Source organism: Coloeus monedula (assembly GCF_965178545.1).
Source record: "Coloeus monedula genome assembly, chromosome: 7".
Lineage (NCBI taxonomy): Eukaryota > Metazoa > Chordata > Aves > Passeriformes > Corvidae > Coloeus > Coloeus monedula.
The window spans coordinates 31055927-31072097 of record NC_138787.1 but is presented as its reverse complement, the minus strand read 5'-3'; the positions used below and the strand labels follow the sequence as shown (position 1 = coordinate 31072097).

General features: G+C 49.0%; 1 protein-coding gene across 2 annotated transcripts in view; it reads left to right on the top strand.

The window, feature by feature from the left end:
- LOC309575229 (uncharacterized protein) overlaps window positions 1-16171 on the top strand; it is a gene marked incomplete at its 5' end in the record, with an annotated part of 52073 nt that overhangs the window by 10883 nt on the left and 25019 nt on the right. Inside the window, 9 exons of one of the 2 annotated variants that reach the window (XM_082285547.1) lie at window positions 7227-7502; window positions 8500-8721; window positions 9103-9372; window positions 10504-10779; window positions 11184-11501; window positions 12024-12347; window positions 13260-13562; window positions 14260-14811; window positions 15168-15509. In XM_082285547.1, the coding sequence (XP_082141673.1) occupies window positions 7227-7502; window positions 8500-8721; window positions 9103-9372; window positions 10504-10779; window positions 11184-11501; window positions 12024-12347; window positions 13260-13562; window positions 14260-14811; window positions 15168-15509 (2883 nt within the window). Of the gene's footprint in view, window positions 1-7226; window positions 7503-8499; window positions 8722-9102; window positions 9373-10503; window positions 10780-11183; window positions 11502-12023; window positions 12348-13259; window positions 13563-14256; window positions 14812-15167; window positions 15510-16171 lie in introns of both variants that reach the window. The other variant, XM_082285546.1, reaches the window with a different exon arrangement.

Below are 16171 nucleotides of genomic sequence, written 5' to 3'. Positions count from 1 at the left end.
TGCCAGCCAACAAAGCTCTTTGGCATGTGCTTAATGTTAGGCACAGGGAATAGTTCTCTGGGGAGCTCTTCTTAAGTACATTGCTGGAGTGAGGATCTGGTCAAGACACCTGGACCAAAGCCCACCTGCATCAGTGAGTAGCATGGCTTGGCCCCCAGCGACCCATGGCAGCCCCTGGCTGCTCACAGCTTCACCTCTCAGCATTACAGCACCCTTTTCCTACTCCTTCCTCCATTTTCCCAGTATTTATTGTCCCCTCCTGGGTGTGGGAAGCAGCTCCTGGGCTCAGACCACTTTGCAGCAGGGACCTGTGGTTTTGTTTCCAGAGTGGGATGTGAAAATACAATCTTGTTTTCACCTGGGTCTGCAAAGGGCTGAGTCCTCAGCCCCTGTGGCAGATGTCATCTGCTTCACACTGCCTGGCATCACTCTTTGATGGGCATTGAGGTTTCCTGCAGACAAATCTGTGTTTCAGCCCATAGTTCTTGTGGTTTTGAGTAAAATCCCAGATAATCACAAATACCAATAGTTTGGGGCTTTTTCCTCTGCAAGATCTCTTTAAGTCAAATACAAGTCACTGAACTTACATTGGGAGTATATAAGCTACATGGAGTGACTTTGGTTATCATGAGGTCACACAGAATGAGCTAATGCTCCCTTCTGGCCTGGAAATTAGACTTCTCAGACAGCAAAATTTCATCCTGCAGGTTCTAAGCCTCTAGCACCTTTCCCGACAGGGGAGCCCGAGCCCCAGGTCTGTGCAGTGCTCGGCCCCTCGTAGAGATGCTCACCCCTTATCATCAAAACAGAGCCCTGCTTGGGGGCAGGTGTCTTACATTGCCAATTTAAGTGAACGTGGGCAGCTGCTGGGGAGCCAAAGTCATCTGATGGATTGTGATGCCCAGCTGACACGCAGAGGGCAGTGAATCTCTCCACAGCAGCAGTGAACTTGCTGCCTTGGAAATATTGCCCCCTGTGAGATTTTCACCAGCTGCAAACTTTGCAGACAAATTCCAGGTTGCTGGAGCTATTTGTGTGAGAGGTATGGAGAAAGAGCCACGTTAGAAATGAAGCTGTGTGCTTGCAGAAGCTGACAGCAGCATGGTCCTGTTCCCTCCAGCCTCTCCAGCCTGTTTCTTTCCACTCCACCAGCACTGTACACACCGCCATGGATTTTTCTTTTTTTTTTCCCCTCCATCTTTTTTGCAGCCAGGATGTTTTTTCTTGCCTTTTTATTGTTCCAATGACCTAGCAACTCCACTTTGGTGGAGTCCTGCCAGGAGACTTCCTCCCCAAGCCGTCTGATAGTCTCCAGCAGCACTGCCCTCGGATGGGAGCAGAAGTTAAAATGACACCAGGCTGGGTCCCTGTGTGGCTTTTGCTCTGGCCTCAGGAGTGCTGGTGAGGGTTGCCTTCTCGACTAGAAAATCTTCCAGGGGACTTAAAAAACCCTAGAAAAAGGAAGGAGAACTGATCCATGGGTGATATTTTCTGTAATATTTCTGCAGGACATTACAGAAAAGCCTGGAGGGTTTTAGAAGTGAATTTGCTGATGCTGGGATTTAGTATTTGGGATCTATGGTGCAGGCAGGATAGCTGGGGACATTTCAGCATTGCAAGGTTGTGGGAGAGGGGATGGAGAGGAGCTGTGAGTGCTGACTGAGCTGTGCAGATCAGGAGATTTATTTTGGCTTGGTTTTATTGATGTTGACTAGAAACAGTAAGAAAGAAATCCCTTTGGTAAGTGCTCCCGGGACCTGTCAGCTGGTGCTGCCTTCATCCTGCCCTGGGGCTGTGGGGGCTTTTCCCACATTAGTGCTGGAGGGACACTTCTAGGGCAGAATGTAAATGATCTGTCAAGCAAGAAAAAAATAGCTGAGTTTGGCTTTCTGCTCAAGAAAGGCAGTCAGGACACGGGGCCTGGGGTGCTGGAGGTTCAATCTCCACTGGATGGATGGATAGATGGATTGAGATTTTACTGGAGCCTCAGCATGGTTATAGGTTTTTTGGCAGTATGGTAAGTCATGGCTTATCCCTGTTGGAGGTGGAATTTTATATAAATGTGTTTTTCAAAGACTTAATGATAAACCAGGACTCTTTTTTTTTTTTTTTTTTTTTTTTTTTTTTTAAATTCAGTTGCTAAAAGCTGTTTAAAAACAAAAGTCCATGAAAAGAGGTTCAAGGAGCTGCCCTGAGCCCTGGGCTGGTGGTTTTCAGGCAGCACAGGTGTTCCCATGGATCCATGTGGTCTCCGGGATCTGTGTATTGAACCAAACTGCCCAAGAAAGATGAGTAAGAAGCTTAGGATTTCATGGGCTTGAGCTGGTGATCTGGGAGCTTGCACCTCCCCAGGGAAATGTTTAAGACACCAAAACTTAGAGGCTATAAAGTGCTTGATAAGCAGAACAATATCCTGTTCCTGCACTGTGCAGGTTTTATCCCCGGTTGCGGGCACTCCATATGCGTATATCCCATGCTTTTGGAAAGGATAACAGATTTCTGTGTACTCTTTATCTTGGAGAACCTGTTTCCCTGATTTAGGGTACTGCTTTTAAGAGCAGTGATTGGATCCTTTTTTTTTTTTTTTTTTTCCCCTTATAGCATTTCTGAGCATCAGGCTCTGGGATAATGAAAGAAAGTGTAGGAAGCAAAAATGGTCTTTAGCATCCTCCAAGGTTTTACAGGTCCTGGAGGGGAGGTGATGTGGAAGTGCAGTGTTTTTGTGTCATAAAGCAGAACTGCAAGCAAGGTGCCCTGGCCTGGCACTGGAGTGACTGAGGACAATGCTGTCCCCAGACCCGTGGGCACCATGTGGACCTTGGCACTCAGAGCTTGCAGGGGCTGCTGCTGGCATTAAATCCCCCATCACTTTTCTTGAGCTGACATATTAAAGCTCCAGTCACCTTTGTTGCCTGCATAAATCCTTCCTATTATGGTTAAAATGACTGAAGGTCCTGTGAATTGTTGTACTGCTCTGCCTGGGGCCCAGTGGGGAGAGGATGAGGAGCAGAAGGACCAGAGCAAGGCACTGCCACGGAATGTGTCTGTACAGTACCACATCCAAACCAACCCCCACAGAAGGGTGAGAGGCTCTGGCAAGGCTTCTGCACCTCTTCTCTTCCCTATACACCCTCTCTTGCCGCCTTTCTTAATCCAGACAGAATAATTCCTTGTATTGATATAAAAAAATGAGCAGAACAGGGTTGACCACATGTGGTTAAAAACCTCTTGCATTTTTCCCGCACTTAGTGCACACGAGGGACCTTCCCTGAGCAGTATTATCAGCGTGTTTATGCTCAACTGACCCATCTCAAGTATGAAATTTTTTTAAGCTCCATTTCAGCCCCCCCTGCTCACCCCCCTGCCTTGAACTGCTTCTTTCAGAGCAAGAACAAGGAAGGAAATTGAAAATCCCAGAGAGCCCTGGACGGTCCAGATTTAGGGCTTTAGCTTTTGTTCGCACAAACTCACTTGGCTCCCAACCGGCCTCCACCCATGATCCCGACATCCGCAGCAGCCGTTCAAAACAGAGCGCAGAGCCCGGCCCCGGCAGGGACCGGCAGCCGCCCCCCAGCCACCGCTGCCCCGGCTCTGCTCCCCGCTTCTTCTCCCGTGCAGCCTGCCTTTCTTCCTAACCTTCTCCTACAGCCAGCAAGGAGTTTTCTAAGTTGGGATGAGTTTTTTTTTCTCCCCTCCGCGAGCCTCGGATGATGTTAAGATTATGCAACGTTAACAGATGTGGGGTTTACAATTATAGCTGCCTGTCCTCGGGAGGAGCCTGCTTTCGCTCCACGCGCGCTCCGCTCGCCATGGGATGCTCCCGGGGTGGCCCGCAGCCCTGGCAGAACAGCCGCTGCATAGGCGGCCCTACCGGGAATGGTCCCCCGGGAATCACCACCCTCCCGAGGAGGGACTGCTCCGGGTGAAGGGCCACTCTGGACAGCCAATCCACTGCTCCCGGCTTTCCTTCTGTGAGAACTCAGATTAAATTTGCGTTCCCCAGTCAAGAAAGTATTTTTCTGCACTTCGAGGGGAAAAAAATCCCATCTGCAGGGGAGCAATGGGGCTGGGATAGCTTGTGGTGTGCCTTGGCTGGCTGCAATGCTCCTGACAAATGCTGCCTGCGGGGATGCTGCTCTCCTGGCATTAGCAGGATACATCCCTCCTCCCTCCCTGCCCTAAGACGTCTGTGTGCCACCACAGTCACTGTAGAAAACCTGCATTATTGTGCCACTTTTTTGGTGGTGTGCTGACCCGTGGTTGGGCTGTGAACATCACCACAATGCTGCCTTGGTAGCAGCCATCTCTGAAACAGGTCAATGCCTGTGCTGTGTCAGGGATGGAGAGAGAAAATTGTTGGCCCAAAAGGGATTTTTCAGGAGTCTCACAAGGTAGATATCCAACTGGGCTGCCAGGGGCCAGCCCAAAGCCTTGAGAAATCAGCTGGAACTTGATCTGTTTGTCCTGGCTGAGCTGTGTAACTCGGCTCACAGCAAGCCACAGACTTGTTATGTTTGCAGAGAAAAAGTAACTCCGAGCCTCGACCTGTCTGGTGAGCATCACTGCTAGTTTTAACTGGGAAGGAAAACACTGATCCAGTGGGTGGCAGGGTTTTGTGCTGGAAGTCAAATATTTCTCAATGGCTGTAGTTAAGTGGAGTTAAACTGTGGAAAGCTGTTGGCAGCTTAGGATGTGACAAAATTGTTAGTGACAGATCAGTACCTCAGCTAAAGGGCCACTCTGTTTTAAGTCTTTAATGCATCAGGGGAGGCCAGATGGTCCCGTGGGGATTTTTTCTGAAAGAAGTTTGATCTGGTCCATCTGATCCAGAGGAGGGTCGTCTTTGAAGTCTTAATTTTTGCAGACAAATCAAAGAGGATGTTGTGGTTATCTTGGCACTTCTGGCAGGCTTGATGGATGAGAGATTTCAAGTCTATTTTGTTGAACAACACGATTTTTTTGGGTTTCCTTACTACATGCTGTGGGTTGGATTTTCCGAAGTGGCTTGTGCTCCGCATCCACCAAACTGGGGAGCTGAGCCCATGCTGGCATGAGGTTTTCCTCCCTGCACCAGGACCTGGCATACCTTGCAGGGCAGAATTAAAAATGCCAGATGACTCTAAAAAGCCTGTGTAAATAATACCTTCTTATTCAGCCCCTCCACTCCCTGGCTGCACTCAAAGCCAGGTTTGCTGGCGCCCACAGTAAGGGGAAGGATTTTGCTCTGGTTTATTCCCAGCAGCTCTGCAGAGCCAAAAGAGGATAGAGAAAACTCCGAGGTGGATTTGCAGGGCAAACAACCACCAGATAAGCAAACAGCAGTGTTTTACTTTTGAACTGGTCTCATTCAATCAAGGAACATAGCTGAAGGCCCTGCTTGCTGGCATTTCCAGGATTACTTTTTAAGAAGTGGCAGTGAAATGCCTGCTGCAGTGTCATGCTGTATATTTTAGCCTGCCTGTCTGGAGCCCTTGCTGACAAATGAGTTGGCAACCTGAGAAAGCAGATTTCCCTCTGTCTATCCTCAGCCCTAAGGGTTTCTTTAAGCATCTGCTGCTTTGCCTTCTCTTCGTGCAGCAGAGCTGGCCAAAGGCTTTGCAGGCAGCACGGGCTGCACAGCTGAAAGCTTTTAGTGAGAGGGGGATGAAGAGACATTCAGAGCACTGCCCTCCAACACAGCCGCATTTTCCGGGGCTGCTATAAATGGACTTGTGGGCTACAATTACAGGCTGGGTATTGGCTTGCAAATGAACATAGCAAGCGTCCCCTGCCACTTCCCATCCCCTTGTCCAACTGGTGAGGACTAGAACCTTGTCCCATGAGACAGGAGGTGGCTCACAGTGGGCTCTGGGTGGCAGTGGCTGCTCAGTGTGCTCGGCATCGCAGCCACTGAGAGGGCTGCCAGTGAAGGTACCCCAGGGGCTCTGCTCCACTACAGCTCTTGTCTCCTTGGCCCACATGGGGCTCAAGCTGCCAGGATGAAATACAGACTGTCCTACCTACCCCTCTATTTTTTGGTGAGTTCTCACTGAAGCTACTGCAGATGGATAGTGGACACCATTTCTGAAATTGCCGCCTCTATTGTGGCATGTGCAGCAACTCCGAAGAAGACGTACAAGACAAGGAGGAGGTGTCCCATAGGTGTTTCTCTCGAACACACAGTTTTCTTACAGAAAATGTTTGGAGGCCCAGAATAGGTTTAACCTTTGACATCAGAGCTTTTGGGCAGAGACTGACTGCCTTTAGCTTCTGCCTCTGGATGACATGCTCATGACAGAGACTGCATTTTGTTTATAAGGAAGATGGACAAAACCGGGACCTTGCTGTTTCGGATTTGGACTTGCTTTGACTTGTTGTGGGCTTTGAATGTCATCTGAGGCTGTGGTGCCAGCCAAGCCTTGGGACTGTAACACAGATGACGGCTGCTGGTTTTCACGTGAACTGATGTGCAGGGAAATCCTCACAGCCCTGGGTGGTACCATAGGCTGAGAACCCTGATTCCCTGGACCACCACTCATGCACAATCTTCTTCTCCATCTTGTTTCTCATGTTCTGGTAGACATTAATGTTAGAAATGCCAAAATATTTCACCATCTTGGGGTGCTTTGGCAGCTGGGTGGTGTGTATAATCCACACCATACACTGATCTCTTCTGTCCCCAGTGCCTCGTGGTGTCTGGATGGGTTATGCTGACCCTCCTGAATGCCTTGCAGTTCTCAGCCAGCTTTGTGCCAGCTCTCTGGAGGTGATGGGATTCGAGATCAGGTGTCCAGCAAGCACTGGCCAAGTGGAGAGAGGGGAGGAGCTGTGGGGCCCTCTCCCCTCGATCTTATGTTCAGGATGGGGCACATGGGCTGTGCTGGGCTGTCAGCTCTGGAGACCTTCACACTCCTCCCATGGACTTGACACTGCGACTATTTCCATCAGTTATTTTAAGACTTTCTTTTTTCTCCTTTCAAGATTTATTTCTCTTAACACAAAAAAATCCTGAGGGTGCTGAATTGAATTAATCTTGTGCACAGAGATGGGTTGTGGTATTTGGTCCCACAGACCAATCCACTGGTGCAAATCAAAAAATAAATTTCACGTCTGTGTTTTGATTATGCAAAATTTTTCTCTAGTGTAAGTAAATGAGCTCAGAGCTTGGCCTTGGGGTTACTGCAGTGAGCCGAGCTTGCACATCAGTGCTGATGAGATCTAAGTCTTTTTCTTGTTTCTTCTTTTAGTTATTGAAAGCAGCCATCAGGAGAGAAGTTCAAGCACAGAGATAAGGACTCCTGGTGCTCCCCTGGACAGCATGGAGCTGGTGATGATGCTGGCTGGGAGCAGGGAGTGGGCATGGCTGCCTGCCAGGCACAGAGTGGTGCCAGCAGCAAGCAGGGTCACGGGGCACACTGGACCCCCTGCCAGTGATGGGGATGTCACCCCTCCAGGAGCAGGATCCCCAGAGAACCCATCTGCTGGGGCAGTGACCCACCTGCTCGCCCACAGCCATCCTTCTGGTGAGTTTAATGCATGTGAGAGTCCCTGTTCTGTTCCCAGCCCCTGGACTGAGCATAGTGAGTGGGTTAGGAAGAATTCCTGCCCCACAGCTAGAAATGTGGATTTTTAAGGGAAATACAATCTCAGGAAAGCTGATTTTGGTTTTTTTAACATTGCAATGAAGATGATTCTCAAGAGCTGCCACTGTTTTTCACCACCCAACAGTATCCAGAGAGTCCTGCCCATCCACTGAGCTCAGGGGCTGTGCAATGGTTGGAGACCCCTGGGCATCCCCACACCTCCTCCCAGCAGGAGGTGAACACCATCTCAAGCCCAGCCTAGGATAAAAGAACTCATCTTAAGGATACCTGACCAGCTGTGTCGATGATTTGTAGCCCAGGTCCTCACATGGAAATCCTGCAAGTGAACACTTACCTTTGGGCTTGTCCGTAATATTCAGTCATAAGTAAACCAGTGTACTCTTTAAGCATGAACTTAAATCAAGACCTGTTTCTCACAGCAGCAGGACAAAACTGCGCTGATTGCCCTGTCCCCACATCAGTTTTTTCCTTAATATCCCCAGCTGAAATAAGATATAAGCATAGAGGTTTTTTTTAACTTTTTAAGTCCTTGGGCTTTTTTCTGCTTGGGGACTAGAATGTGGAGCTGGCATGCCCAGGCTGCCAGCTGTGGGCTGTTCTGGCACTGGCTCCTTGCTGCCTTCTGCATTTTTAATGTCTCTAAAAAAAAAAAAAAATCTGTTTCTTTTGCCATGAACAAATGAAGACAATGTTTAAAATGCCATTATTTTTTGGCGACAGGAACCCTCTGTTCCCATCAATCCCTCCTGCAGTGAAACTGTGCTCTGTAAAACAGAGGAAACATGAGGGATGCAGCTGTTACCCTTCCTATTGCATGTGGTAGGGCTGGGTACCACTGCAGGTGATGCTGCTGCCACCCAGCTGAGACAAAGGAACTTTTCCAGGGCAACATGACCCTCTCCCTGTTGCTTTTCAGACCCTGGAAGCCATCACCATGCTGCAGGCAGACAGGAGAGAGGCAAGAGGGCTCTGGCTTCTCCCAACACCCCTGGTGCTGCCGGAGGGACGCCACCAGGCTTGGAAGCTGTCAGCACAGACTCAGCTGAGGGGATGCAGGGCGAGGTCTGGGAGGTGTCAGGGTTTAACAACACCATGAGGACAGTGCTGCTGTCTTCATCTTCAGAATCTCATCACTCAGGTGAGCCATCCCAGTTCAGCCAAGGAACACTGGGAAAATATTCCAACACCTGGGAACAAGGTGAATGGTGGTCCCCAGAGCAACCAGCATTGGTTAAGCCTGGTTTTCCTGCGTTGTAGAACTTTGTGGATCCAGCTCTCCATCCTCACCGTGCACTCAGGGCAGTTTTCTGGCTTGCTTTATGCACAAGGATGGAGAGAAGAATCCATGTGGCTTCTCCTGGTATTCAGAATTATGAATTACTTGGTGCAGCTTCCAACCACAAAGTTGCTGTAGGCATAGTGCAGACAGGGGACTGAGGGGCAGGGGAAGGGTGACAGTGGGCGATGGTGTGTGGGCACATCTCTGGGTTCTCATCTGCTTTCCCCCATTGCCTTGCAGGCACTGACAGCCTCTTTCAACCAGTGAGCAGGGGGGGCACAGAGCTGGGCAGCAGCCCTGCCATGGGCGCTGCAGGGGCTTCACCCAGCCCCTTGGGGAGCAGCCCCAGCACTGCCCTCCCCGGCTCCCTGGGACAGCCCCTGGCCTCCTCCCAAGCTTCAAGTACCCAGACTGGTGCAGAGCACATCATGCTACACCCCAGGGGTGCCATGGGGAACTCCACCAGCCCTTTGCTGACAGCATCACCTCCCATGGACAGCACTTTCGGAGGTGAGCTTTGCTGGCCTTTGTTTCATAGCTTTAAAAAGCCATTTTATAGTTTTTGCTTTCCTGAAACAGAGGAGATGCGCTGTTTTGCATGTGCTCTGTTTTATATTATTTGGATGGTTAGCTGAAATTCACTGCTGAAAGCAGGAAAAAGCAATGGAAAAAATAATTTGATCCAACACCCCCCCAGCATTTTCCACTTAAAAAAAATAAAGTTCTTTGGATGTTATCACAGTGTTTTCTGCAGGGTGGATGTCTGCAGCTGTGGAATACCTTCACTGGGCCAGTGCCAGCTGTACAACAAGGGCAGCTCTGAGCCCCATCTGACCTGTGCCCAAGTGGTGATGGAGTGGGGTGGGAGGTTGGGAACCCACACTTGTGGCCATAGTTGGTGGGTTTGCCCTCAGGTAGACAGGGTGAGATGCCTGTACTTAGCAACTTGCTCAGGAAACCTGAGATCCCTGGGCTCCATGGCTTCCCCTTGCTTGCTCTGCAGCAGCCAATTTCTGGAGTTCTCAAAAACGGAGACTTTGCCCAGCTCCACATGAACTTACTGAAAACCTCAGTGTTGCCGAGTCCTTATCCTTTGTTCAGGGCTTTTCAGGAGCAAACACATCTCCAGGGTTCTCACACTGACACAACCCTTCCCTCTGTCGCAGGTGTTGGGAGCAGCACTGGGGCTGCAGGAAACCTGAGATCCAGTATCTGAAGGACAGTGCCCTGCTAAGCCCTGGGGTGTGTAGTGAGCTGCAGGCTCATGTGGTGCCCAGGCCACCAAAACAAACAAACAAACAAACAAACAAAAAACACAAAAAACAAAAAACCCCTGAGCCTATTTCCAGCAATATTAGAGCAAAGGTGGGATTTTAAAGGCAAGTCCCTGCAGTCCTTGTCCTGTGGGGTTTCCCGCTGTCTGGGCCACCCCACTCTCACAAAGCCTGGCAGCAAGCCCTGGGTTTTGTGCGAGGTCTTCCTGTGGTGAGGGGAGTCATGCCTTTCCAAAAGAGCACTTTGTCCAGATTGAAAACTTCCTAAGCTTAATGTCTGTATGCGTGCTGTAAGCATCTGGGAAGAAAATGGATCCATCTGTTTATAATTTCATATGTATAAATCCATTTTTTTATTGTCCCATAGCCGTTGGAAGCAGCTACCAGCCATCCAACAGCTCAGCTACGGAGAGGAGAGGTTTGGATTTCCATACTAGCACCTCCGTTTCCACAACAGGCACCAAGGGTGGAGGGAGGACATTAAGATCTCTGCCAGCCAGCACCAGGCTGGTCACCATGGCAGAGATTTCCACCTCTGGGACTGAAATCACCAGCTCTTCAGCCCAGAGCAGAAGTGGAGGCAGAAGTGTCACAGACCCATTTCTCACAGGCTCGCCGTCTGCTTCAGAAAGTGCTTCCACAAGTGAGTTTTGATAGATAGCTGTATACCTCAGAACTCTTATTTAAAGACTCTTTATTAACAAAATACATCCGTTTTATTTTAAAGAAAGGAGGAATAATATTGTATTTGGCACATTCTGTACATTTAAAAACATTTCACAGAAATGAAAGTATGGATAAATATTATTCTTGTTGGAAGGGGAGGATAGATTTTCCTTGAAAACTTCCAGTTGAATTTTTCAAGCAATAACTTCAGCAGTTCCTACTCAGAGACCACTTTTTCCCCCTGTCTTAATCATTTCCCAGTATTAAATATTTCTGTATTGAATATTCACACATACATTGTCTACATCTAGTGGGATGGAACCTACCCAACAGTTTTTATTTATGTTTATGCAGTTTTGTCTTTCTTTTCTCCTTTTTCAGCTTTTAGCAGCAATTATGAACCCCCCAAGAGCATCCCAGGTGCAGAAGAGGTGACACTGCACTCGGACCCTCAGGGTGCTGACATGTCCAGCATGGCAGTGGGGACACCAATGTCCCCAGAAAATGGCCACACAGCTGGGGTGACAAGGGACTCTGCCACCAGCACTGACCCCACAAGCTCTTCGGGCAGGACCTCCTCTTCCTTGAGGAATGGGACACATCATCCCAAAGGTTCATGGGAAGGCACTGATCTCCCAGGCCGTCCTGGGAGTCCTTTTCTCACAAGCTCCCTCTCTGCCTCCGAAGGTCCTTTCCGAGGTAACTTTGTTAGTCTGAAAGCTGTCTGCCTTGGGGCTGGATGAGATTTCACATCCTTGCGCTGCTTTTCTTCAGATACGGCCATCAGTCATTTTGGATACATGGATGTTTTTATTACTGGCTGCACTGGGCTGGCAGTGGGGCGGGTGGGAAGGGGGAGAGTGGAGCTCAGCTTTTGGGTGAAAAAGTGAGAAACATTGATGTTCTTGTTGCTAATGAAACTCCTGTCCTGGGAAAAGCATTAGAAATACTAAAAGGGTTAGAAATACGTGCATACATGTTCCTTGCCAGAGACACTTGCTGGGGTTTTGCAGCTGTCAGCTGGTGCTACATCTGCCATGCAGGCTGGTCTGTAGGACATGGGCTTGAGATTTTCATGGCTTTTTTAAGGCACATGTGCCTGTACTTAAGAGATTCACCTCTTCCCAGAGAAACACCTTCAGTTTCTCAATGGGCGCTGAGCAAACAATCAAATGGATGGCTCTGGATGCATAAATCAAACCTGGTGTTGTTGTATCTTAGGTGCCAGAAGCAGCCACCGACCAGAGGCAGAGAAAACCTCCCTTCCTTCCTCTGCCACCAACGCTCCCATTTCAGCCGTGTCCAGCAGCAGCAGCAGCGGGAGGCCCCCCAGGTCTGCCTCAGGCAGCAGCCTCTGGGCAGCAGCAGAGGGCTCCACATCCATCAGTGGCACGTACAGGACCTTGGGCACAACCCAATCCTTGTCCACATCTTCTGTGAGAGAGACCTGCAGAACTCAGGGGTCCACAGGAATGACAGATTTCACCGAGGTGGCAGACTCTTCCCTAACAGACTCTCACTCTCCTTCGGAAGGTCCTTCCCCAGGTGAGCTAACGCTAGAATTGAAATACCATTTTTCTTATAAGCCAAAGGAGGACTGTTCCTGCAGCTTGCACTTGCCTGACTCTTTCCTGCTATGCAGAATATACTGTTTGGAAGGATGCGGTGTGATTTTGTGTCTGAAATTATTCAGCTCTTGACCAAAAAAATGTGCTTTAGGTTTTTTTTTACAGAAAGGGCACATGTGGAAAGTTTCATTATGCCAAGAAAAATAATTAACTTCCAATTCACAATCCTTTTTTTACTATCTCCAGTTACTATCTCCATGTTACGGACAAGAGAACTAAGCATGTGAGAATTAGATCATGTCCCTGCAGTCCCGGGGATCAGACTTCAGTTCCTACCTTCTGTCCTACTTCTTGGACCATGCTGCTTCCCAGAAATTGAACCAGCTCAACAAATTTGAGGCAACTTTGAATGTGGTCTCTATGGTCATTCATGCTGTTGTTTGGTCCTAGTCCCTACTGTGGTGCTGAAGGGGTGTGATCCCCCTGATTCTGTTTCTTCAGACTTCTCTAAGGCCTTCACACTGCTCAGGGTAGTGCCTTGTCTGAACTGATTTCCAGGCTTTTCTGGGTTGTCACGATATTTGTCCTAGCAGCATGGAGTGCACTCAGGCACATAATGGTGAAATCAAGTGCACAGAATGGTGAAATCAAGTGCACAGCATTAGTATTTCAACAGTTCTTATATAATAACACTTTTCTCAGCATCACACTATGTTTTTTAGAAGACAAATTTTTGTAGGAAGGATTTACATCTTTGGAAATTGACATCTTCTCATATTTTCTACTTGTGTTTGTACTTGCTGCCTCTGGGTGCTACTGGAGGAAAGCTTATTTTTATTTATAGTTTCATATGTGTAAAAATGTAACTTGTTTCTTTATCACATTTTAGCTACTGGAAGCAGCCACGTATCATTCAGCATCCTGTCAACAGAGCAAAGAACCAATTTCCCCACCACCAGCACCTCCGTTTCCACAACAGGCACCAAGGGTGGAGGGAAGACGTTAAGGTCTCTGCCAGCCAGCACCACACTGGTCCAAACAACAGAGATTGCCACCACTGGTACTGAAAACATCAGCTCTCCAGGCCATTCTCAGTCTTCTTTGGGAACCCAGGATGCTGGTGGCAGAGGTGCCACCGTGTCGTCCGTGAACCCATTGCATATGGGCTCTGCTTCAGAAAGCAATTCCCCAGGTGAGCTCTGACCACACAGCAGACACCCAGCTGCACGGGGAGTGAGGGCATGCTAGAAGGTGCTGGACGATGCCATTGGACATTACGGATGAAAATTTCAACTTCCAGAGAAAAGCGCATAATCTGTCTCTTGCATTTAGCCACCAGGGAAAGCCAGCCTTGCTGCCAGAGTGGTCTGGCCTCGAGATTGCTGTGTTTTCAGAGACAGTACGATTTTAAGACCGCCCCTTTGGCTGTGTTTATACAAGTGGGAGCAGCACCAGTCATTCCTGACTGCCACCCTGGGGTGCAGAGGTGGTATTTGCTGATTCCATACAAGCCTGCCATGCTTTCTTTTGAGTAGCAGGGATTTGGGTGCTGTGTAACCTCCCCCTCACTCACTGCAGGTGCAGAGGTGATAGTGTGGGTGCCTGGTGCCGGGTCAGACCTGCAGTACTGGGAGCAGAGCTGAAGGGAAGCAAACCCAAAAGTGCTCCCATGTCTTGTTCCCAGTGCCATCTCCAGGGTGCCTTGCTGTGAGCAGCCCCTCCTAGCACAGGAAAAGGCTGTGCCTTCACAGTTAGCATTTTCCACAGGTTTAGGTTTTCTGCCACATGCTCTCTGTGCCCTCAGCCTGAGGGTGGTGATGGAAGAGAGCACACCTGCCTGTTTATAGTTTAGGGTGCATAAATCATTTTGCTTTGCCTTTTCTCAGCAGAAAACACCTCAGCAATGGGAGGACGCCTGCCTCTCACCAGTACACCCAGTGTGGTGTCAACTACTGCCAGTAAGGAGAGCAGCACAGTGCTGGTGTTGGACCCCCACAGACCTTCCAGTGCCACAGGGAGCTCCGCTCCCACTCCGCCCCACACCAGCACCTTGGACACTGTCCTGCTGTCCTCATCGGCAGCAGAGCCTGGGAAGCAGAGTTACGTTTCGCAGAGTGGTGCTGGACTCAGTGAGCTTCCAACAAAGCTGCTGCCTGCATTTTCTCCCAGCATTTCAGTGCCTTCACCTTCAGCCACACTCTTCGTCCACAAGGAGGGGACATCTCAAGCCCCAGGTAGCCACAGCATGTGGAGCACAGAAGCAGAAAGCCTCACATCTCATCCTGACACAGCTGGGGACACCCACACTGGCCCTATCCCATCCTCCACGGCGTGGCCTGGTGTGAGACATGTGTCATCTGGCCAAGCAGGATCCCCAGAGCCCAAGGGCACCCTTTCATCCAGGGTCTTCACCTACTCCTCGGCTGCTGGTGAACTTTCCAGTGAGTTTTTCTGAACTCTGGGGGGGCATTTGACTGCCTCTCCCTTTCCCTCCTCTGTGGGATTGGTATGACACAGCTGTTGCAGGTGTCATGGGCAGCATTTATAAGTGGTCGTGGTTCTGCCCAGTGGTGGTGTTTATCTGCAGCTGCTGATGCTTAACAGAAAGGGTCTCACTCTTGAGAGATGTAGCTTGTTGCTGTCGGACACATCGATTGCCTGTCTGGGTTGGGGTGATAATTATAAATAACATAAACCTACCATTATGACTCTAATGGTACTGATTCCTCTGTATTTGGAGAGTCCTGTCTGCTCTGAGGTGATAAAATCAGATGTCTTCTTTTCGATCCTTTTCCAGCCATTGGCAGCAACCATCGCTCCCTAAGCAGCTCAGGTGCTGAGGAGAGGATGTCCAGCCCCATCACCGAACCCGTGTACAGTTCATCCACGCCTGCGGGTGGTGAGGAGAGGATGCTGCACTCAGTGACACATGGCACACTGGCTGGTGGCACAGAGAGCTCTTTTTCCCATGCTGAAGCTTCCAGCTCTCCAGAGCCATCTGAGCCAGCCCTGGTGGCGCAGGGCAGGACAGCCAACGTCTCCAGCAGCAGCAGGGGTTTCGCAGGCTTTGCAACAGAGACGGTCTTCGTACGTTCTGCCAAGATACCCACTTACTCTTCTTTCCAAAACGATCTCACAAGTAAGTTGATGTTTCCTGGTGTACATCTGGGGGGAATTCACAGTGTCCTGTTTTTTAGGATGTTGTACATAAAGTTCTCGTTCATTACTACGTGCAATACCACCTGTGGGTTAACTCAGGGGGATGTTTCCATTAAAAGACTCAAATCCAGACCCCACACAGATGGGGAACTGTTCCAGAAGTGGAGCCATAAACCCTCCTGTTTTGAGGGCCGCATGACTTTTTTTTGCATCCTAATTGGTTTCTTTTGGGTGCTGCTTTCAGAAGTGTTTCGTGATGACCTAAGTCAATTGTAGAATGAAAACAAATTTTCCATACCCTATTTTATTTTTTAAAGTTGGCTGAACTTAGCTGTACATCCCGAAATTGGCATTATAAGATTGATTGCACCTTTTATGATAAATAATCTGAATTTTTTTGCAGACTGATGCAAAGTTTTGAATCACTGGGTTCATGATAAGCTGAAAATTAACATAATGTAATAATTTCATCCTGCAGAGGCATGAAGTTCACTGTGTCTAAAAACAAATTGACTGAACAAGATGGATATTCTGTAGATGGGAATGGAGGATAAGCGGGAGAGGATATGAGTTTTGTAAATTATGAATGATAAAGAGAACAGTTGGGTTTTCCTGCTTAGCTTGCCACAAATATCACGGAAT